Here is a 22,596-nt window from a genome sequence, read left to right on the forward strand (position 1 = left end):
CGTCAGGCGACGACGTCCAGCTCAGACACTCCCGCTGCCAAGAGGCTGAAGATGGAGCCGACTTCTCAGAGCCCGTCGGGGAAGAGCACTCCACAACCAGCATCCGGGAAATCCACACCGAGCTCCAGGTATCGTCTCACATTCCCGGCAGAGCCACACGGCCGGTCCTGCTTAGGTTTAGAGTTTAAAAAAATCAGTAATTTCTATTAATAGTAATTAGAATAATGATTGAGATTTCTCTCTCATTGCTCTTCCTGTCTCGCTCCCAGTGACGTGCAGCTGACGGAGGAGGCCGTGCGCCGTTATCTGATCCGGAAGCCCATGACCACTAAAGACCTGCTGAAGAAGTTCCAGACTAAACGCACGGGACTGAGCAGCGAGCAGACGGTCAACGTCCTCGCACAGATCCTCAAGAAGCTCAACCCAGAGAGGAAAAACATTAACGACAAGATGCACTTCTACCTCACGGAGTAAACACACAGAGAGAGAGAGAGAGAGAGAGAGAGAGAGAGAACGGAGAAAAAAAAGCTGCTGCAGGAAGCGGGGCCAAACACGGAGGACTTCACAACCACTGGTGATGTGATTGGGTAGGTGAGTGGGTGGGCGGGGCCATGTGATGGAGCAGTAAAGTACCCCCCCTATACACTGCTTAATAAAATGAAGTGTAAACTGTTTGAAAATGTTTAATAAAAGTTCCTGTTTTTCCAGTAAAGCATGATGTGAGTTTGTGAAAAGTGTTAATAATCCAACACAGACTCAGAAAGTTTACGGCTGTATTAATTTTCCGCCGAGACGTCGGCTCTTCCGTCACGCTCAGACTCGTCTCCTGCTGTTTTAGTTTCAATCGAGAACTTTATAGTTTTACATTATTACATGCATTAATTCTGATTGGTCGATCCAGACACTGAATGATCTGCTGTTTCTTTATAGAATTGTCAAACAACCCTAAAGAAAGTCTGTGTTCACTTTCTGGTTGCGACATGGTGAAAAAAAACAAGTTTAAAAATCAGCTTTATTCAGCAGAGTGATGGCTGTGGTGACTCGGTGGTTAAGGCTCTGGGTTACTGATCAGAAGGTTGTGAGTTCAAGCCCCAGCACCACCAAGCTGCCGCTGCTGAGCTTTTAAACACGGCTCTTAACCCTCTCTGCTCCAGTGGGCGCCGTTATCCTGGCTGACTCTGACCTCTGACCCCAACTTCCTACCAAGCTGGGATATATGAACAAAACAATTTTACTGTACTATAACATATGTGACAAATAAAGGCTTGTTCTAATACATTTTGGTGTTTCTGTGCCAAGACATTTACATCAATTAAAAAAGGTATAAGATCTAAAGAAAAATCAGTTATAACGACACAAATTTAATCCGAAATGACGTTCATGAACAATTTGTTCATCAGAATTTATTTAAACCTGTACAGATCAGACAGTGGTGATGTTTTACAGTCGGCTGTTAAACACAGGCTTCACTACAACATTGTGAAAGTCTAAAGTGGAAGATTCCGGCAAATAACTGAGATGCGCCGATGCCGAGGAATTCTCCGTCCCGAGAAAAACGAATCCTCATCCTTCAGGATTTCATGAGTAAATTTAAACCGAGCTTCGTCTCTGCAGGAGGAAAATAAAAATCTATAGTTAGAAATAAATTACAGTTTGAGGTAAAAATCCAGCAGCGTTAGGAATTCTGCGTTAAAGTGACGAGTTCGAGTCATTTTTATCCGGATGGTAATTTTGGTCTTAAGTGAAATAATTCTCTGAAATCAGAAAACTTCTCCACTCAAAGCAGAACTTTAATCACTTTAATATATTCACTCACTGGGCAGTTTCTCAGACTCTCCAAGTAACTGTACAAAATATTGGTACCCTTCTACCCTGTCCATCAGTGGAAAAGGCGCAGCAGTGAACAGATGACATTTGGGTGGAGTTTACAGCACAGGCATTCTGTGTGTGTGTGTGTGTGTGTGTGTGTGTGTGTGTGTGTGTGTGTGGTGCAGGTACGAGTGGAACATCTACAGCAGTAATGTTAATGAAAACTTTTTTTTTCCTGATGGCGTTATAATCCTAGCTGTTTGCATTGTTTTACTTGTCTGCAAAGCTGCAGTTCTTTTGGGTAAATAAAAAAAACAAATCAAATTTTATTCCCGGAGTAATTTACGCATTCATGACCTGCACCTTACAGCTTACATTTTATCTAATTGACTTCCATCTCCAACCCGAGAGATTGTTTCCTGTAAATTTAAGACAATGAAGAGAAAAAAAGGAAGTGAAAAGAGGAATCACTTCATACCTCAGTATATAGAGAGAACGACGCTTTAAAAGCAGATCCACCCGGTCCGCTGAGTTCTCTTCACGGACCAGACGCATGACGCTGTCAGACAAGAGACTCAGACCGGCGATCGTGCTTCCACAAAACTGATGAGAGACACAAACACACAGTGAACACACTTTAATGTGCCACAGCAGCAGAAGAGCCGAAGGCAGAGTCAGAGTGGAACAACGGACCTTCACACTATCTACATGAGGTTTGATGAAACCGGCCTTGTCCAGATCCAGAACGTGAACCGGACCCAGTAATGGAGTTCCCTCAGGAAACGCCGCTGCTCGGAGCCGCTCCACCACAGCGGCACACACTCCACCCCACTGCAGCCGCTCCGTCTCCCTGAACCCGTGAATCGCCTGCAGCAGCAATTACAGCAGAAAAGCTCAGAAACATAATCATATAAATTAAATAAAAAATTCAAGCTTTAGAGTCCAGAGACGAGCTAAACACCCAGACTGATCCAGTGAAGTGTTTATAATCGATATACACTGTGGATTGTCTGGTTTACATCATGCAGTTAAACTGCACATCATTTAATCTCCACAGAAAGACAGAAACCTGTTAATCACATTCCATGATGTGGAAGATTTCTAGAAGAAACTTTTGCTGTTAAAAAGTCACAGATGTTTACACGGTTTCACCTTCAGGCCTGAAAAATAAACACTGCCAGATTTTACTGAAGAGTTCATGCTGTAGCTCTGTAGCTCAAACTCAACTGTTTTTCACTACATCACAGGTTCCCAAGCCTGGTCCTGGAGAAGCAATGGTCCTGTCCTGCTCTAACACACACACACACACACACACACACACACACACTCTCTCTTCCACTCAGGAAGCACTGGTAATTATCTGTTTATCTGAAACAGGTGTGTTAGAGCAGGACAGGGTTCTCCGGTTCTCCAGGAGCAGGGAAGGGAACTTGTGTTCTTCTGGTTCCAACAGAATGAAGAGACTTTAATCTGCCAGGATGAAGGGACTCCTGGTGGCTCCTGATGGGTTTTCATGTGAAAACGTTCTGAATGTCAGTAATGAGAGAAATCTAAACCAGGTTCCTGCAGTCATCCAGAAATCAGAACAATAAGAAAATTAATGGAGGTAAATTGATTGCGTACGTCATCCCAGTGATCAAATTCATATCTTTTTCTCTTAAGTCCTGGGTCGAGTTCTTTAAGAAAAGCCTCTTCCTCTTCTTCACTGATGAAGTTCTGCAGAAGCTGAACATGACTGCGTACAGCTGACAGAACAGCTGCAGAAGAACTGCACATCCAGCTGTGCTCTCCATCCAGATGTTCTCCAGTAAACCCGTCCCCACTCCCTGCTCTACTGAATCCTCGTGTATTATGAGTCTGGCAGGAAGGTGAACTCGCACACACACGTGTACAGCTGAGTGCGCGCGCTTTCACACACAGCTCACTCAGCTGTCTCCTCACAGCCCTCATGCCTCCTTCAGCCGAGAGAAAAGCGACCACTCGAGTTAAAGCGCGTGGTCACGAGCGCAGAAACTCCGAGGTTACACGCGACCTGGACGGCGCCATTTTAAAATGGCTAAGAATTGTGGGAATTGTAGTTTCAGTGATTCAGTGTAGTTTTTCCTTCTTATATATTAGTTTCACACATCCAGTAATAAGCGTAGGATTCACGGCATACATAATATAATACAGGATTAAATTCATGGTGTGGACACACAGGTTTATTCTGCTGAAAGAAAAACACTAAACTGATTTGAGACATGAATCTGAAGGCTCGAGACTGAAGGTTAAAATCGCCACAAGGACATTGAGAATAATTCAATAGTTTTGTAGTTCGTTTGTTCATATTTCTAAGAAATTCTACAATAATGCAGCGTGTTAATTTAGTGCAGTTCCCCAACAGTCCACTAGGGGGCGTTTAGTCACGTGCTGTAAACGAGCAACAGTAATAGAAGAAGAAGAAGAAGAAGAAGAAGAAGAAGTAAACCAGAAGCTATGTTTCAGCGCCACCTGCTGTTCAGGCTCTGACACAAATCAATCCCTCAAATATCCTGTTCTTCAGTTCTTAAACTATCAGTTCCAGTCTAGAATCTTCCACGCTAATGAGCTCTAACCCGGTGTACAGTTTTGGGATTTGAACCCACAACCTTCCAGTTCCTGACACAGAAACTCTGACTTACTGAGCCTCACTGTCCTGTATTTATATTTAGTGCTCAAGATTGAGGCAGCATTTATTTATCACTCGAACGTGTCTTTCTGTCTTTTCCACAAAGTACACACTGAAAACTAAATCAGTCTACTTCATGATTATAATGTACTTTTTTAAAATTTATTTATTGTTTAAATTAAACTCTAATGCATTACAATTTTACATTCAACTCAGACTTTTCTTTGTGAAATATTGCGTTGTAACGTGTTGCGAAAATGTTTTTCCTGATTTTGTAGAGATCTGGGGTTTTCCAGAAAACGCATCTTATATCCAACCGGACACGTCCAATCTGATCATGTGATTGTGGTCCAACTGTGTCACTTTGCATAACTGAAGTTAATCTTTTATATCTCTGAATCTGACAAAGAAGTGTGTGAGGAGCAGTGTGTGTGAGGACAGAGGAATTGGATCAACTTTACGCTTTAGTTTGGGATTAATGATGAGTAAAACCAAGAATGTTATTTACCCATGAATGCTGTGGCAGTGTTTGAGACAGATCTGTGATTTTTAAAACCTTCAGCAAAACAGTGCAGTGCAGTGTGTGTGTGTGTGTGTGTGTGTGTGTGTGTGTGCGCGTGGGTGGGTGGGTGCTGGGTGGGTTGAATGAGTTATTGCTTGTTGATATAATTCTCACTTCAGCATTAAATAAATAGTGTTCGTTAGTGTGTGAAACACTGCTGTAGAATCAAAAAGCACTGCTTTCAATTTATTTAATGAATTTACCACAAATCACTGCAATATATCTCCTGTCCACCAGAGGACTCCCTTCTCCAAGACTCACACAATCGCATACTAATCACACACTAAACACACACTAACACACCAAACAAATATTAGTCCCACACTAATCACACAGTACATTTGCTCCCTTATTTAGAGCGACTTACAGAAGTGCTTTGTAGTCTCTATCAAAAGCACATCTTCATGCTAGTTCACTAGGTCAGGGACTAAGAATACCATCAGTCTAAAAACCCTGGTGGGGAGGTTAGTACAATATGAAAAGTAAACATAAGACAATGATTTTTTTAAATTAAAAAAATAGTAGACAAGTAGTGCTAAAGTCTAGCAATTCAAGTCATGCAGCTGCATTCTGGATCAGTTGCAGAGGACGAATGGCGATCAGAGGAAGACCAGCCAGGAGCGAGTCGCAGTAGTCCAGTCTGGAAATGACAAAGGACTGAGCAAGCACCTGAGTGGCCTGTGTGGATAGAAATGGACAAATCCTTCTGACATCGTAAAGGAGAATTGTGCAATGTGAGGAGAGAGGGACTGTTGGTTGGAGGATGCATCTCCTGGCCTGTACAGCAGCTTTAGATTCAGGTGATGGAGCACCATCCATCTATCCATCCATGACATGTCTGCCAGATGTGCTGAGATCTGTGTAGAAACATGAGTGGCTGAAGGAGGAAAGGAAAGAATGAGTTGAGAGTCATCAACATAGCAGTGGTATGAAAACACATGTGCAGATATAACAGTGAGAAAGCATTACAGATGACCTGAGAGACTGGGTATATCTATTCGCTCAAAAGAATATATATATACTAATCACATACCTCTGGAGATATTTGGGTTTGAGATCAAAAGGGGAATGAAAAGATCAGAATTTCAGCTTTAATTTCCTGATATTAACATCTTAGAACATGGCACCCATTTTTCAAGCGATCAAAAATATTGGAACATGTAACTGACAGGTTTCTTGTGGCCCAAGTGAGTCCTGTTAGATTGATTCTTTAAACAATTAATTAAATAATAATCTGCTCATGATCCAAAACATACGAGCTCATGGGTGAAGCATGGTGGAGGTAGTGTCATGGCTTGGGCTCGCATGGCTGCTTCTGGAACAGACTCACTAATCTTTATTGATGATGGAGCTCATGATGGTAGCAGCAGAATGAATATAGAAATCTACAGAAACATTCTGTCTGACAATTTACAGAGAAATTCATGCAATCTAATTGGGAGGAACTTCATCATGCTGCAAGACAACGACCCAAAACACACTGCAACACAACAAAGGACTTCATCAGGGAAAAAGTGGAAGGTTTTAGACTGGCCCACTCCATCAGCAGACCTTAACCCAACCGAGCAGCGTTTCAGTTGTTGTTAGATTTGGGAGGTTTCTCCCTTCAGTCTTCTTTCTCCCTTCAGTCTTCTTTCTCCCCTCAGGAGCTGAAATGCTGCTCAGTTGGGTTAAGGTCTGGTGATTGACTGACATTACAGAAGAAGAATGCAACAGTTTGGTGATGTCGGTGCGTCACTTGCAGACACAGCAAGCAAGAGATATGCAGCCATATATTAAGTGTTATTTATTTTAAGACTATCTGTTTCTATACTTTTGCTCACCTAAAAATTTGGTGGTCTGTTCCAAAAAGTGCCATGTTCTAAATTATTTAACACTTCTAGATGTAAATATCAGGAAATGAAAACTGAAATTCTGTTCTATTGTCTCATTCACCTTTTGATCTCAATGTTTCAGTGTTTAGCAAAAACAAAAGGACTGGCCTTGCCATTCCAATACTTTCAGAGGTGACTGTGTGCATGTGCGTGTGTGTGTGTGCACACCCACACACACAGTCATGCACACTAATCATATACACTAATCATGCACACTACTCACTGTGGTGTCGAGCTTCAGACTGGGGCAGAACACAAACTCAAGGACACACAGGAGTAACTGGAGGAAAACCCAAAAGGGTTGTGTTTATTTACAAATAGTGAAGGATGATGGGGTGGGGGTGGTGAGTTTGGTGAGGGCGCAGGGCTCTTGGGAAGGTGGGAGTGTTATAGGAGAGTTTTGAGGAGATCAACGAGGTCCACATCAGTATGATGAAGGGGAGCTCGAAATTGTCGTTTCTCAGGATGATGGTTCTGTTCAGGGCCTCTTTGAGGGTCTGGAACACCTGCTCAGCCTTGTCTGTCCAGTGCATTTTGTTGAGCTGTCCCTTCATTGTGAGATCTCAGAGGGGGGAGACTAGTGAGGAGAGGTTAGGGACGAGCCTCCAATAATACCCCACTAACCCCAAAAAGGCACATACATGATGTTTGAAAGTGGGCCAAGGTTTTTTTTTTTTACTGCCTGGATATTATTTTCCTGGGGTTTGAGCAGACCTCTCCCAAAATGAAATACAAGGTACTGTACCACCGTTAGCCCCAGGTGGCATTTGTGGGGTTAGTTGTGAGTCCCGACTTCCAGAGCAGCCCCAGCACCTCCCTCAGGAGAAACAAGTAGACCAGGTTGCCAAATGAATGACCACATCGTCCAGGTACACCACAGCAAAGGCTCAGTGTGGTCACAGAACAATGTCTATGAGGCACTGAAAGGTTGTGGGCACCTTGGAGCCTTAAGATGAGAACCTGGTACTGCCAGTGACCATTGGAGGTGGAGAATGCCATCTTATGCGTAGCATCTGGTGTTAAGACCGCCTGCCAGTAACCCTTGGTAATGTCCAGTGAAGAATTAAACTGGGCTCTCCCCAGTCCGAGGGAGTGGGTAGCTGTCAAACTGTGAGGGTCAGATTTGGGAACTGCAACAATGGGATTTGACCAGGGGCTGGAAGACTACTCAATGATTCCTGCTTGCAGCATCCTAGTTATCTCCTTCTCAATAACCCCTTGAAGGTGGGACAGAACCACCTATCTAGTCCAGGAGGAGGTTGACAGTGCAGACGGCAGAGCTGAGGGTGAGTCTCACCTACCAAATAATCTGCTGTTCTCTGTGTATCAACAGGCAACTCGAGAGAGTATCTTCAGCTGAGAACAAAAGGAGGATGACTGACTAAAGTTCTGCTGTTAGCAGGTACTGGAAATAGAGGGGGAGTGAACCCAACCAAGTAGAACCCTACCCGCTGCCTACTTCCTCATAAAGGGGGCTCCTCTAAAAAGTGTCAAGGCCAAATGTGTGGTCTCCTGGTGGTACCCCATTCCAAGATTGACACCCTAATGCACCTGGACCATGCTCACCCCCTTGGAGGCCACCTGGGGCCCCAGAATACTATTGGAAAACTACATGGAAGCTACATGGAAGCTGAAGTCAAAAACTTCTGCCAGCATTCTCCCCAGTGCCCGAGGACGGCTCCCCATAAACTTTAACCGGCCCCTCTCATCCCTCTGCCCATCATTGGGGTCCCATTCAAATGAATTGGGATGAACCTCGTGGGACCACTGTCAAAATCAGCCTGGGGACACGAGTACATCCTGGTTATCATGGATTATGCCATCAGCTATCCCGAGGCCATTCCCTTGCGCAAAGCCACCTCATGAAGCATGGCTAGAGAGCTGGTCATGCTGTTCAGTAGAGTGGGGATCTCTCTACTTAGTAACTGACCAAGGTACGCCATTTATGTCTAAATTAATGACAGATCTTTGCTGTTGCAGGTGAAACAAGTCCGGACTTCTGTCTATCACCCTTAAACAGACAGCCTGGTGAAGCGCTTCAACCAAACACAGATGTTGCACTGGATGGTAGACAAAGAAGGGAGGAACTGGGACCTCCTGCTGCCTTATATCCTTTTTGCTGTCAGAGAAACTCCATAAGCCTCCATGGGATTCTCTCTGTTTGAGCTGCTCTTTGGGAGAAGGCCCAGGGGGGCTACTGGTTGTCACAAAGGAGGTCTGGAAAGAGCATCCCTCCTTGTTCTGCTCCACCATAGAATATGTTTAACAAAATCAGAGTCACATCGACCAATCTTTACTATACCACATTAAATTGCTAAAAAAAATGAACTGAGCCTGTCCCTCTTTTCTCTGAACTATTCAGTTTGCACCTATCAATATAGTTAGTTTGTACCTATCAGTGATATTTTGTAATGAATTTGGTTGCTTCTATTTTTCAAATTAATAATATAAAAGACATATAAATACACTACATGGCCAAAAGTATGGGGACACCTGACCATTGAACATCCCATTTCTAAAACATGTGCATTAACACAGATTTATTCCCCGTGTGTTTGCTGTTATAATGAGCTCCACTCTTCTGGGAAGCTTTCCACTAGATGTTGGAGCGTGGCTGTGGGGATTTGTGTTCATTTAGCTACAAGAGCATTAGTGAGGTCAGGCGCTGATGTTGGGATGTCGAGGAGGTCTGGGGTTCAGTCGGTGTTCCAGTTCATCCCAAAGGTGTTCAGTGGGGTTGAGGTCAGGGCTCTGTGCAGGACACTCGAGTTCTTCCACTCCAACCTTCACACACCATGTCTTCATGGAGCTGCTTTGTGCACAGGGGCATTGTCATGCTTTTATGTCATGCATCCAACTTTGTGGCAACAGTTTGGAGAAGAACCACGTATGGGTGTGATGGTCAGGTGTCCACATACTTTTGGCCATATAGTGTATAAACATGTGACTGAATTTAAACCACCATGACCCCGACCAGGCAGCTCACATGACTTTTTTGTTGCTTCCCATGGCAAGTCCTGCCCTAGCCTACCCTCTTCTGGCAAGCTTAATAAAGACATGAATAGTTTGCCTGCTATTCGTATCTGTTGTTTTTATTTTATTTTATTTTATTTTATTTTATTAATTTACAACCTATTATCTGTTCGTTCTGAATAATATATTTGTATTTAGTTCACAAGTATGAATGCTGAGAAGGTGTGTGTATATTCAAGAGTTTCACTGTTTCAAACTGAATGGCCTCCCACAGGAACGACATTTTCTGTCTGTCTCTCTGTCTCTCTCTCACCTGCTGTGTGTTGCTGTTAGATTAGTGTGACTTGCTTTAATGATGCTCTGGGGGGTGGGTTTCTGTGTGTGTGTGTGTGTGTGTGTGTGTGTGTGTGTGTAATGGAGATGATCTGATATCCTGGAGTGTTCACCTGCTAAACTCTGACTGTGTGACATGACTGAACCTCAGATCAGATCAGTGGGCTTTATGGCCTCATCTTAATGTGTGATCATACAAAAGCTAAAATCTGACCACAGATCAGTTCCACTTTCTGTGTGACCTCTGTGTGAGTGACCCCACTGTGTGTGTGTGTGTGTGTGTGTGTGTGCGAGACCCTTCACATGCCTGTGTTTGGAATGGATTAATATTAAATGCAGTAATGAATTTGAAGTGTTTCAGCACCACGGACAGCCACAAACTAATCTCGGTTTACACAGTTATTACCGGCAGTAAATTAAGCGCATTTTCAGTCCTCAGCTCTTTAAGTGTGGAATTAGGCAGGGTCATGAAGGAGGAGGTGGAGGAGGAGGTGGAGGAAGAGAAGGAAAACGATGTGGTGCTCGCTGGGAAATCTCTGTGCACTAATTCTGAAATGTGTGTTGTGATCAGAATATCGCTCTTTACTTCGCCATAGAGAACAAACATCCCGTTCATAATTCTCAGCCTGAGACCGGAGGGAAAGACACGCTTCCGGTTCTCAGGTCGATGTGACTCTCCTTCTGTCTCTCACTGAAGGAACATGAGACGAGAACATGAGATTGGCTGCAGGGAATGAGTGCGCGCGCTCTACCGGGTGTCCGCGTGCTAGAAGATAAACACTATGCAGGGGCTCAGAGGGGTGCGGGGTCGCGCGCGTCACGTGCTGCAGTAGATACACGGAGATTTGGTCAGATGCACGCGCGCCGCTGAATTTATCACCTCCTCGTTATAGCGCTACGCGTCGGCCGTTCGGAGCCGATACACCGGTGTACCGGGCCCGTGTTCACTCCGTTTTTTTTCCACAGAAAGCGAGCGAGAGCGCCCCCACCCTCCTTCCTCCTTCACGGTCACCCCCTCCCCCTCTCGCTACCGGAGAGGACCAAGAGGAAAAGAGGAGCCACTGGTCGCTGGAGGAGGACAGCGGAGCCGAAGGACGCACGGCAGAGGCGGGAGAATCATGTGCACGTCCTCGCGCGCGGCTCACAGCGCGGACAACCGGGGCGCGAGACACTATGGGCGGTCGGAACCGTCACCGTCGTCTTTCTACCACTGACGCTTCTTCCGTTTCTCTTGATAGGATTTTATAACGCTCGAACACCGGAGTGCGCCTGAAGGATGACACCTCATCTGTGAAGAAACCGAGCAAACGATCGATTATCGGGATCCGTTTTCTTTTCTTTTCGACAAGCTGTGACTGCGAACAAACCAACCATTTACCGTCACATATTTATTTATAAGGCGGAGGACTGCTGCCGGTGTGCGGGTGAGGAGAGCGCGAGGCGTCGGGAGGCAGAATGAGCATCACTACACTGTACCGAATATTGCGGATGTTTCGAAATAAATAAATAAATACACCGATTTCTCCCCATTTTTCCTTGATTAAAAGAAGTGAACGGGGCGCACGAGATTTTATCAAAATGCCGAGATGAAAAAACGTTAAAGACCCGAACTGTTTTTGTACAGATTCATTCGGTCATATTTTCAGAATGATCTGAAGCGTTTATGGCCTTTACAGAGCGAGCGGTGAGGAGACCGTGTCCGTGTCCGAGCTGTCGAACGGAGGGACAGGCTTTTTTTTTCTAGAAACCCATTAAGATGGAGCCGCAGAAGAGATGAAGGTTTCAGCAGATTATCGGAGGTAGAAACTGAGCCGATGACGGCGGTGATGCTGGATGTGGAAATGAGGTGAGGAAGAAGCGCCGATTCTGAATTGAAGCGCACAAGGAGACCGAGCGACCTGCTTCTGTTGTTTCTTTTCTTTTTTTGACTTTTGCCAATCAAACCTCAGCGCTTGGCTCCCTTTTCTTTTCTCCTTTCATTTTTTCTTTTACAACTGAGATAAACACACCGCGTAAATCTCCGCGCGCCTCCGGTATGTGATGTGTGGGATGTAATGTGGTGTGGTCGTCGCGCGGAACCTTCACCCCCTTCTTCCCTCCCGCTTCGTGAAGACTGGCGTTCGGCGCGTGCAGAATGGCGCGGTTCACAGACGAGGCACCGGCCCGGTACGGCGGAGGTGGAGGTGGCAGTGCAGTGGCGCATGCGCACGGGCAGGGCGGCGCGGCGCGCGGGGCCAGCAGGCAGGGCGGCCCACCGGGAGCGCAGCGCATGTATAAGCAGTCGATGGCCCAGCGCGCGCGCACCATGGCCCTGTACAACCCCATACCGGTGCGGCAGAACTGCTTCACCGTCAACCGCTCACTCTTCATCTTCAGCGAGGACAACTTTGTGAGAAAATACGCCAAAAAGATCACCGAGTGGCCATATCCTTTTATTCCCCATTACACCGAAATCACAAAGCCCCGCTGCTCCCTCACTGTGATTAGGGTAGGAAAGTGCTCAGGTCACCTACACATGATTCAGAGCAGCCATTACAGTGTTCATTAAAGCTGGGCGCTGATTGGTCAGTGGCTCCTTTACTACACACCAGGTGCAGTCCACGCCCTGTGAAGTGCTTGTTGGGGGGGGGGGGGGGGGGGGGAGGGGTATAGTGGGGTAATCTCCATCACACTCTCACAGTGTGTATTTTTTCTTAACAGTAATAATAGTGTGTGTGTGTGTGTGTGTGTGTGCGCGTGCTGTTCCTCGACTTGCTGATGTCAGCATGTGCAATCTGTTACTCAGGTCGAAACGGGGAGGAGGGAGGAGGGTGTGTGTGCAGCCACCATTTCCTCTCTCTTTCCTTCTCCAAAAGGCTTCAAGAGGAAGAGTGTGTGTGTGTGTGTGTGTGTGTGTGTGGATAGTGAGTTAACGCTCTAGTGAAAGGTGGTTCTGCGTTTTCATGTCAATTATTTGCTGTTCCTGCTGCAGTGAGATAGTCTGATTGTGATTTTTCTCCAAGTGTGTGTGAGGGTTTTTCACAGTTGTCAGGGTTGCAGTGTGGAAGCTGCTGATTTTTAGGTGACTAAGCAAATACTGAAGCTGTCAGAGTGACTTTATAGTTATTCACGGGTGGATTTTTTAATAAAAAGAATCTGTTTGAAATGGTGTGTGTTCACGGCCGTGTGGAGATCAGTTTCTACTCAAAGCTCAGCTTCTCCCTCAGCAATTTTCTGTTCTTCTGTTTGACCTGTGTTGAATTGAATCACAGACATTAATTGTTCTTGAACTCGTGCATATGTTAAATTAAACTGCATTGTTTCAGTTTCAGGAAATCTGCAGGTTTCGTGGATTAATCCTGATTTTAAATTTTTAATTATATAGCACTTTTAGCAATGGACTATGTCACAAAGCAGCTTTAGAAATATATCAATCCTGGATATAAGTTTTAAATTTATATATTTATCCCTATTATTTACCTATAATTTTTTTCTACTTTTTTACGTTTAGGTGACATAACATGCTTTTTATTAACCATTAGTTCTACTCAGCAGTGGAAGTTTTTTTTATTCACTAATTTTTTCACTGTGCTGATCCACAGATGAGACCATTCTGGTACTTTTACAGCTGGCATTTTTAGATCTAGATTAGAAATAAATAATAAATGATTAAATTATTTTTTCTGCACATTTAATGTGATAAAAGGGCACTTAAACCTAAACATTTCTTTCTTTTAATTCTATTTTATTTGAACAGGAACAATAAAAAATATTATAATTAAGCAATATCGCACAAGCAGGAGTACGGCTATACTGAATATCGGCACAGCTGTGCTTTTGGTTGTAGGCACGGGGCTGTACGTCATCACGACCGTGCCAGTATTCAGTATAACCACATGATTGCGAGTGCAATATTGCTTTTATACAACAGTTCTATAAACAAGAAATTAACATTGAGGAACTGACATTTCACATACGACATGGCCAAATGTTTTGGATGTTTTTTCTCCGTGAGCAGAAATAGATCTCCAAGAAGCCAAACTCTTTCATAGACCACTGGCTAGCTGGCTAGCTATCTCACATTGATTTTTATATCGGTGTTAAACGTGTTTCCGGGGAAACTGGTGCCCTTCTTCCTTTTCATCTTCATCTGATGAGCTTTCATATTTTAAGTCAAAAATTATATCCCTGGAAAATGTATTCTTTGCCATGTCTGCTGATGATGTTACTAACTCTACTGTAGTAATGTTTTCAGTGAGACTGTTGCTAGAATTGGAATTTTAAGTGGCAAACAGAGATATAAGAACTCTTCTGTCTGCTGAAGTTTGCTGGTCCCGTCAAATTAGTGAACAGGAAATAACTTTTGTATAATGTCCTATAATGTCATAGATGGTGATAAAGTTACAGACACAGTAGCTACAAAAATGACAGTAATGTTATAGATCTTGATACAAGATCATTAGAGGTGGTGATACAGTAAAGCTATAGACAGTGATACGGTAACGCTATAGACGGTGACACGGTAACGCTATAGACGGTGACACTGTAACGCTATAGACGGTGATAAAGTAACGCTATAGATGGTGACAGTAACGCTATAGACGGTGATACGGTAACGCTATAGACGGTGATAAAGTAACGCTATAGACGGTGATACAGTAACGCTATAGACGGTGATACGGTAACGCTATAGACGGTGATACGGTAACGCTATAGACGGTGATACAGTAACGCTATAGACGGTGACAGTAACGCTATAGACGGTGATACGGTAACGCTATAGACGGTGATACGGTAAAGCTATAGACGGTGATACGGTGACGCTTTAGATGGTGATACGGTAAAGCTATTGACGGTGATACGGTAAAGCTATAGACGGTGATACGGTAAAGCTATAGACGGTGACAGTAACGCTATAGACGGTGACAGTAACGCTATAGACGGTGACACGGTAACGCTATAGACGGTGACAGTAACGCTATAGACGGTGATACGGTAACGCTATAGACGGTGATACGGTAACGCTATAGACGGTGATACGGTAAAGCTATAGACGGTGATACGGTAAAGCTATAGACGGTGATACGGTAAAGCTATAGACGGTGATACGGTGACGCTTTAGACGGTGATACGGTAACGCTATAGACGGTGATACAGTAAAGCTATAGACGGTGATACGGTAAAGCTATAGACGGTGACAGTAACGCTATAGACGGTGACAGTAACGCTATAGACGGTGACACGGTAACGCTATAGACGGTGACAGTAACGCTATAGACGGTGATACGGTAACGCTATAGACGGTGATACGGTAACGCTATAGACGGTGATACGGTAAAGCTATAGACGGTGATACGGTAAAGCTATAGACGGTGATACGGTAACGCTTTAGACGGTGATACGGTAAAGCTATAGACGGTGATACGGTAACGCTATAGACGGTGACACGGTAACGCTATAGACGGTGATACGGTAACGCTATAGACGGTGATACGGTAAAGCTATAGACGGTGATACGGTAAAGCTATAGACGGTGATACGGTAACGCTATAGACGGTGGTACAGTAACGCTATAGACGGTGATACGGTAACGCTATAGACGGTGATACAGTAACGCTATAGACGGTGATACAGTAACGCTATAGACGGTGACAGTAACTTGATAGACGGTGATACAGTAACGCTATAGACGGTGACAGTAACGTGATAGACGGTGATACAGTAACGCTATAGATGGTGACAGTAACGCTATAGACGGTGATACAGTAACGCTATAGATGGTGACAGTAACGTGATAGACGGTGATACGGTAACGCTATAGATGGTGACAGTAACGCTATAGACGGTGATACGGTAACGCTATAGACGGTGATACAGTAACGCTATAGACGGTGACACAGTAACGATATAGACGGTGACAGTAACGCTATAGACGGTGATACGGTAAAGCTATAGACGGTGACAGTAACGCTATAGACGGTGATACGGTAACGCTATAGACGGTGACAGTAACGCTATAGATGGTGACAGTAACGCTATAGATGGTGATACGGTAAAGCTATAGACGGTGACAGTAACGCTATAGACGGTGATACGGTAACGCTATAGACGGTGACAGTAACGCTATAGATGGTGACAGTAACGCTATAGATGGTGATACGGTAAAGCTATAGACGGTGACAGTAACGCTATAGACGGTGATACGGTAACGCTATAGACGGTGACAGTAACGCTATAGATGGTGACAGTAACGCTATAGACGGTGATACAGTAAAGCTATAGACGGTGATACGGTAACGCTATAGACGGTGATACAGTAACGCTATAGACGGTGACAGTAACGCTATAGACAGTGACACGGTAACGCTATAGACGGTGACGCAGTAAAGCTATAAACGGTGATACAGTAACGCTATAGACGGTGATACGGTAACGCTATAGACGGTGATACGGTGACGCTTTAGACGGTGATACGGTAAAGCTATAGACGGTGATACGGTAAAGCTATAGACGGTGATACGGTGACGCTTTAGACGGTGATACGGTGACGCTTTAGACGGTGATACGGTAAAGCTATAGACGGTGACACGGTAACGCTATAGACGGTGACACGGTAACGCTATAGACGGTGATACGGTAACGCTATAGACGGTGACACGGTAACGCTATAGACGGTGATACAGTAACGCTATAGATGGTGACAGTAACGCTATAGACGGTGATACGGTAACGCTATAGACGGTGATACAGTAACGCTATAGATGGTGACAGTAACGTGATAGACGGTGATACGGTAACGCTATAGACGGTGATACAGTAACGCTATAGACGGTGATACAGTAACGTGATAGACGGTGACAGTAACGTGATAGACGGTGATACGGTAACGTGATAGACGGTGATACGGTAACGCTATAGATGGTGACAGTAACGTGATAGACGGTGATACAGTAACGTGATAGACGGTGATACGGTAACGCTATAGACGGTGATACAGTAACGCTATAGACGGTGATACGGTAACGCTATAGACGGTGATACAGTAACACTATAGACGGTGACAGTAACGTGATAGACGGTGATACGGTAACGCTATAGACGGTGACAGTAACGTGATAGACGGTGATACGGTAACGTGATAGACGGTGATACGGTACCGCTATAGACGGTGATACGGTAACGTGATAGACGGTGATATGGTAACGCTATAGATGGTGACAGTAACGTGATAGACGGTGACACGGTAACGCTATAGACGGTGACGCAGTAAAGCTATAGACGGTGATACAGTAACGCTATAGACGGTAATACAGTAACGCTATAGACGGTGACAGTAACGCTATAAACAGTGATACAGTAACGCTATAGACGGTGATACAGTAACGCTATAGACGGTGACAGTAACGTGATAGACAGTGATACAGTAACGCTATAGATGGTGACAGTAACGCTATAGACGGTGATACAGTAACGCTATAGATGGTGACAGTAACGTGATAGACGGTGATACGGTAACGCTATAGATGGTGACAGTAACGCTATAGACGGTGATACGGTAACGCTATAGACGGTGACGCAGTAAAGCTATAGACGGTGATACAGTAACGCTATAGACGGTGATACAGTAACGCTATAGACGGTGACAGTAACGCTATAAACAGTGATACAGTAACGCTATAGACGGTGATACAGTAACGCTATAGACGGTGACAGTAACGTGATAGACAGTGATACAGTAACACTATAGATGGTGACAGTAACGCTATAGACGGTGATACAGTAACGCTATAGATGGTGACAGTAACGTGGTAGACGGTGATACGGTAACGCTATAGATGGTGACAGTAACGCTATAGACGGTGATACGGTAACGCTATAGATGGTGACAGTAACGCTATAGACGGTGACAGTAACGCTATAGACGGTGACAGTAACGCTATAGACGGTGACAGTAACGCTATAGACGGTGATACAGTAACGCTATAGATGGTGACAGTAACGCTATAGACGGTGATACGGTAACGCTATAGACGGTGACAGTAACGTGATAGACGGTGATACGGTAACGCTATAGACGGTGATACGGTAAAGCTATAGACGGTGACAGTAACGCTATAGACGGTGATACGGTAACGCTATAGACGGTGACAGTAACGCTATAGATGGTGACAGTAACGCTATAGATGGGATACGGTAAAGCTATAGACGGTGACAGTAACGCTATAGACGGTGATACGGTAACGCTATAGATGGTGACAGTAACGCTATAGATGGTGACAGTAACGCTATAGATGGTGACAGTAACGCTATAGACGGTGATACGGTAACGCTATAGACGGTGATACGGTAACGCTATAGACGGTGATACGGTAACGCTATAGACGGTGATACAGTAACGCTATAGACAGTGATACAGTAACGCTATAGACGGTGACAGTAACGCTATAGACGGTGATACGGTAACGCTATAGACGGTGATACAGTAACACTATAGACGGTGACAGTAACGTGATAGACGGTGATACGGTAACGCTATAGATGGTGACAGTAACGTGATAGACGGTGATACGGTAACGTGATAGACGGTGATACGGTACCGCTATAGACGGTGATACGGTAACGTGATAGACGGTGATATGGTAACGCTATAGATGGTGACAGTAACGTGATAGACGGTGACACGGTAACGCTATAGACGGTGACGCAGTAAAGCTATAGACGGTGATACAGTAACGCTATAGACGGTAATACAGTAACGCTATAGACGGTGACAGTAACGCTATAAACAGTGATACAGTAACGCTATAGACGGTGATACAGTAACGCTATAGACGGTGACAGTAACGTGATAGACAGTGATACAGTAACGCTATAGATGGTGACAGTAACGCTATAGACGGTGATACAGTAACGCTATAGATGGTGACAGTAACGTGATAGACGGTGATACGGTAACGCTATAGATGGTGACAGTAACGCTATAGACGGTGACAGTAACGCTATAGACGGTGATACAGTAACGCTATAGATGGTGACAGTAACGCTATAGACGGTGATACGGTAACGCTATAGACGGTGACAGTAACGTGATAGACGGTGATACGGTAACGCTATAGACGGTGATACGGTAAAGCTATAGACGGTGACAGTAACGCTATAGACGGTGATACGGTAACGCTATAGACGGTGACAGTAACGCTATAGATGGTGACAGTAACGCTATAGATGGGATACGGTAAAGCTATAGACGGTGACAGTAACGCTATAGACGGTGATACGGTAACGCTATAGATGGTGACAGTAACGCTATAGATGGTGACAGTAACGCTATAGATGGTGACAGTAACGCTATAGACGGTGATACGGTAACGCTATAGACGGTGATACGGTAACGCTATAGACGGTGATACGGTAACGCTATAGACGGTGATACAGTAACGCTATAGACAGTGATACAGTAACGCTATAGACGGTGACAGTAACGCTATAGACGGTGATACGGTAACGCTATAGACGGTGATACAGTAACACTATAGACGGTGACAGTAACGTGATAGACGGTGATACGGTAACGCTATAGATGGTGACAGTAACGTGATAGACGGTGATACGGTAACGTGATAGACGGTGATACGGTACCGCTATAGACGGTGATACGGTAACGTGATAGACGGTGATATGGTAACGCTATAGATGGTGACAGTAACGTGATAGACGGTGACACGGTAACGCTATAGACGGTGACGCAGTAAAGCTATAGACGGTGATACAGTAACGCTATAGACGGTAATACAGTAACGCTATAGACGGTGACAGTAACGCTATAAACAGTGATACAGTAACGCTATAGACGGTGATACAGTAACGCTATAGACGGTGACAGTAACGTGATAGACAGTGATACAGTAACGCTATAGATGGTGACAGTAACGCTATAGACGGTGATACAGTAACGCTATAGATGGTGACAGTAACGTGATAGACGGTGATACGGTAACGCTATAGATGGTGACAGTAACGCTATAGACGGTGATACGGTAACGCTATAGACGGTGACGCAGTAAAGCTATAGACGGTGATACAGTAACGCTATAGACGGTGATACAGTAACGCTATAGACGGTGACAGTAACGCTATAAACAGTGATACAGTAACGCTATAGACGGTGATACAGTAACGCTATAGACGGTGACAGTAACGTGATAGACAGTGATACAGTAACACTATAGATGGTGACAGTAACGCTATAGACGGTGATACAGTAACGCTATAGATGGTGACAGTAACGTGGTAGACGGTGATACGGTAACGCTATAGATGGTGACAGTAACGCTATAGACGGTGATACGGTAACGCTATAGATGGTGACAGTAACGCTATAGACGGTGACAGTAACGCTATAGACGGTGACAGTAACGCTATAGACGGTGACAGTAACGCTATAGACGGTGATACAGTAACGCTATAGATGGTGACAGTAACGCTATAGACGGTGATACGGTAACGCTATAGACGGTGACAGTAACGTGATAGACGGTGATACGGTAACGCTATAGACGGTGATACGGTAAAGCTATAGACGGTGACAGTAACGCTATAGACGGTGATACGGTAACGCTATAGACGGTGACAGTAACGCTATAGATGGTGACAGTAACGCTATAGATGGGATACGGTAAAGCTATAGACGGTGACAGTAACGCTATAGACGGTGATACGGTAACGCTATAGATGGTGACAGTAACGCTATAGATGGTGACAGTAACGCTATAGATGGTGACAGTAACGCTATAGACGGTGATACGGTAACGCTATAGACGGTGATACGGTAACGCTATAGACGGTGATACGGTAACGCTATAGACGGTGATACAGTAACGCTATAGACAGTGATACAGTAACGCTATAGACGGTGACAGTAACGCTATAGACGGTGACACGGTAACGCTATAGACGGTGACGCAGTAAAGCTATAAACGGTGATACAGTAACGCTATAGACGGTGATACAGTAACGCTATAGACGGTGACAGTAACGTGATAGACGGTGATACAGTAACGCTATAGACGGTGACGCAGTAAAGCTATAAACGGTGATACAGTAACGCTATAGACGGTGATACAGTAACGCTATAGACGGTGATACAGTAACGCTATAAATGGTGATACAGTAACACTATAGACGGTGATACAGTAACGCTATAGACGGTGATACGGTAACGCTATAGACGGTGATACGGTAACGCTATAGACGGTGATACAGTAACGCTATAGACGGTGACAGTAACGTGATAGACGGTGATACAGTAACGCTATAGATGGTGACAGTAACGCTATAGACGGTGATACAGTAACGCTATAGATGGTGACAGTAACGCTATAGACGGTGATACAGTAATGCTATAGACGGTGATACAGTAACGCTATAGACGGTGATACGGTAACGCTATAGACGGTGATACGGTAACGCTATAGACGGTGATACAGTAACGCTATAGACGGTGATACTGTAACGCTATAGATGGTGACAGTAACGTGATAGACGGTGATACGGTAACGCTATAGATGGTGACAGTAACGCTATAGACGGTGATACAGTAACGCTATAGATGGTGACAGTAACGCTATAGACAGTGACAGTAACGTGATAGACGGTGATACAGTAACGCTATAGATGGTGACAGTAACGCTATAGACGGTGATACAGTAACGCTATAGATGGTGACAGTAACGCTATAGACGGTGATACAGTAACGCTATAGATGGTGACAGTAACGCTATAGACAGTGATACAGTAACGCTATAGATGGTGACAGTAACGCTATAGATGGTGATACAGTAACGCTATAGACGGTGATACGGTAAAGCTATAGACGGTGACAGTAACGCTATAGATGGTGACAGTAACGCTATAGATGGTGACAGTAACGCTATAGATGGTGATACAGTAACTCTATAGATGGTGACAGTAACGCTACAGACGGTGATACAGTAACGCTATAGACGGTGATACAGTAACGCTATAGACGGTGATACGGTAACGCTATAGACGGTGATACGGTAAAGCTATAGACGGTGATACGGTAACGCTATAGACGGTGATACAGTAACGCTGTAGATGGTGGCATCCTACTCCTTTTTAACAGAGTTCTTGAACTCAACTAGAAAAGCAGAAAAAAAGTACTTTCTGAATGAGTGAAGATGGCTCATGTTTCTAGACTGCAGAAATGTGATATATGATACAAGCAGCCTGGTGACTGAGAGAATGTCGGTTTCTCTGAGTGGTTAGAGATCTCTAATCCACTTTCAAAAAAATCCCACTGGTGCATGTGGCAAAGATCCAACATAATCAATAGTGATACAGTAACGCTATAGACGGTGATACAGTAACGCTATAAACGGTGATACAGTAACACTATA

General features: G+C 44.5%; 3 protein-coding genes across 18 annotated transcripts in view; 2 read left to right on the forward strand and 1 right to left on the reverse strand.

Annotated features, from left to right (window-relative positions):
- Window positions 1-1,278, forward strand: part of gtf2f1 (general transcription factor IIF, polypeptide 1) — an 11,960-nt gene extending 10,682 nt beyond the window's left edge. For both annotated transcript variants that reach the window (XM_034310106.2, XM_034310107.2), the window contains exons 13-14: window positions 1-128; window positions 270-1,278. The exon at window positions 1-128 is cut by the window's left edge and continues 5 nt beyond it. In XM_034310106.2, the coding sequence (XP_034165997.1) occupies window positions 1-128; window positions 270-474 (333 nt within the window). In that variant the 3' untranslated portion in view covers window positions 475-1,278. The remainder of the gene's footprint in view (window positions 129-269) is intronic.
- A 105-nt stretch (window positions 1,279-1,383) lies between these two features.
- alkbh7 (alkB homolog 7) lies at window positions 1,384-3,867 on the reverse strand. The gene is made up of 4 exons (XM_026909863.3): window positions 3,433-3,867; window positions 2,503-2,676; window positions 2,288-2,412; window positions 1,384-1,608 (listed from the first exon to the last, which is right to left on the reverse strand). The coding sequence occupies exons 1-4, from the start codon at window positions 3,757-3,759 to the stop codon at window positions 1,488-1,490; spliced, it is 747 nt and encodes a 248-aa protein (XP_026765664.1). The 5' UTR covers window positions 3,760-3,867; the 3' UTR covers window positions 1,384-1,487.
- Window positions 3,868-10,846: 6,979 nt separating this feature from the next.
- Window positions 10,847-22,596, forward strand: part of cacna1aa (calcium channel, voltage-dependent, P/Q type, alpha 1A subunit, a) — a 109,013-nt gene continuing 97,263 nt past the window's right edge. For 11 of the 15 annotated variants that reach the window (XM_053239094.1, XM_053239104.1, XM_053239105.1 and 8 more), the window contains exon 1: window positions 10,848-12,621. In XM_053239094.1, the coding sequence (XP_053095069.1) occupies window positions 12,333-12,621 (289 nt within the window). In that variant the 5' untranslated portion in view covers window positions 10,848-12,332. Of the gene's footprint in view, window positions 12,622-22,596 lie in introns of all 15 variants that reach the window. The other 4 variants (XM_053239101.1, XM_053239098.1, XM_053239103.1 and 1 more) reach the window with 2 other exon arrangements.

Source organism: Pangasianodon hypophthalmus, chromosome 13 (assembly GCF_027358585.1).
Source record: "Pangasianodon hypophthalmus isolate fPanHyp1 chromosome 13, fPanHyp1.pri, whole genome shotgun sequence".
In the NCBI taxonomy this organism is placed as follows: Eukaryota; Metazoa; Chordata; class Actinopteri; order Siluriformes; family Pangasiidae; genus Pangasianodon; species Pangasianodon hypophthalmus.

Excerpts from the sequence above, each read along its gene's own strand:
- alkbh7 (XM_026909863.3), bottom strand. The coding sequence starts at position 3,759 with ATGAGGGCTGTGAGGAGACAGCTGAGTGAGCTGTGTGTGAAAGCGCGC. Across the intron at positions 2,677-3,432 it reads AATTTGATCACTGGGATGAC|GCGATTCACGGGTTCAGGGA; the intron begins GTACGCAATCAA and ends TTGCTGCTGCAG. Across the intron at positions 2,413-2,502 it reads CTCATGTAGATAGTGTGAAG|TTTTGTGGAAGCACGATCGC; the intron begins GTCCGTTGTTCC and ends GTCTCTCATCAG.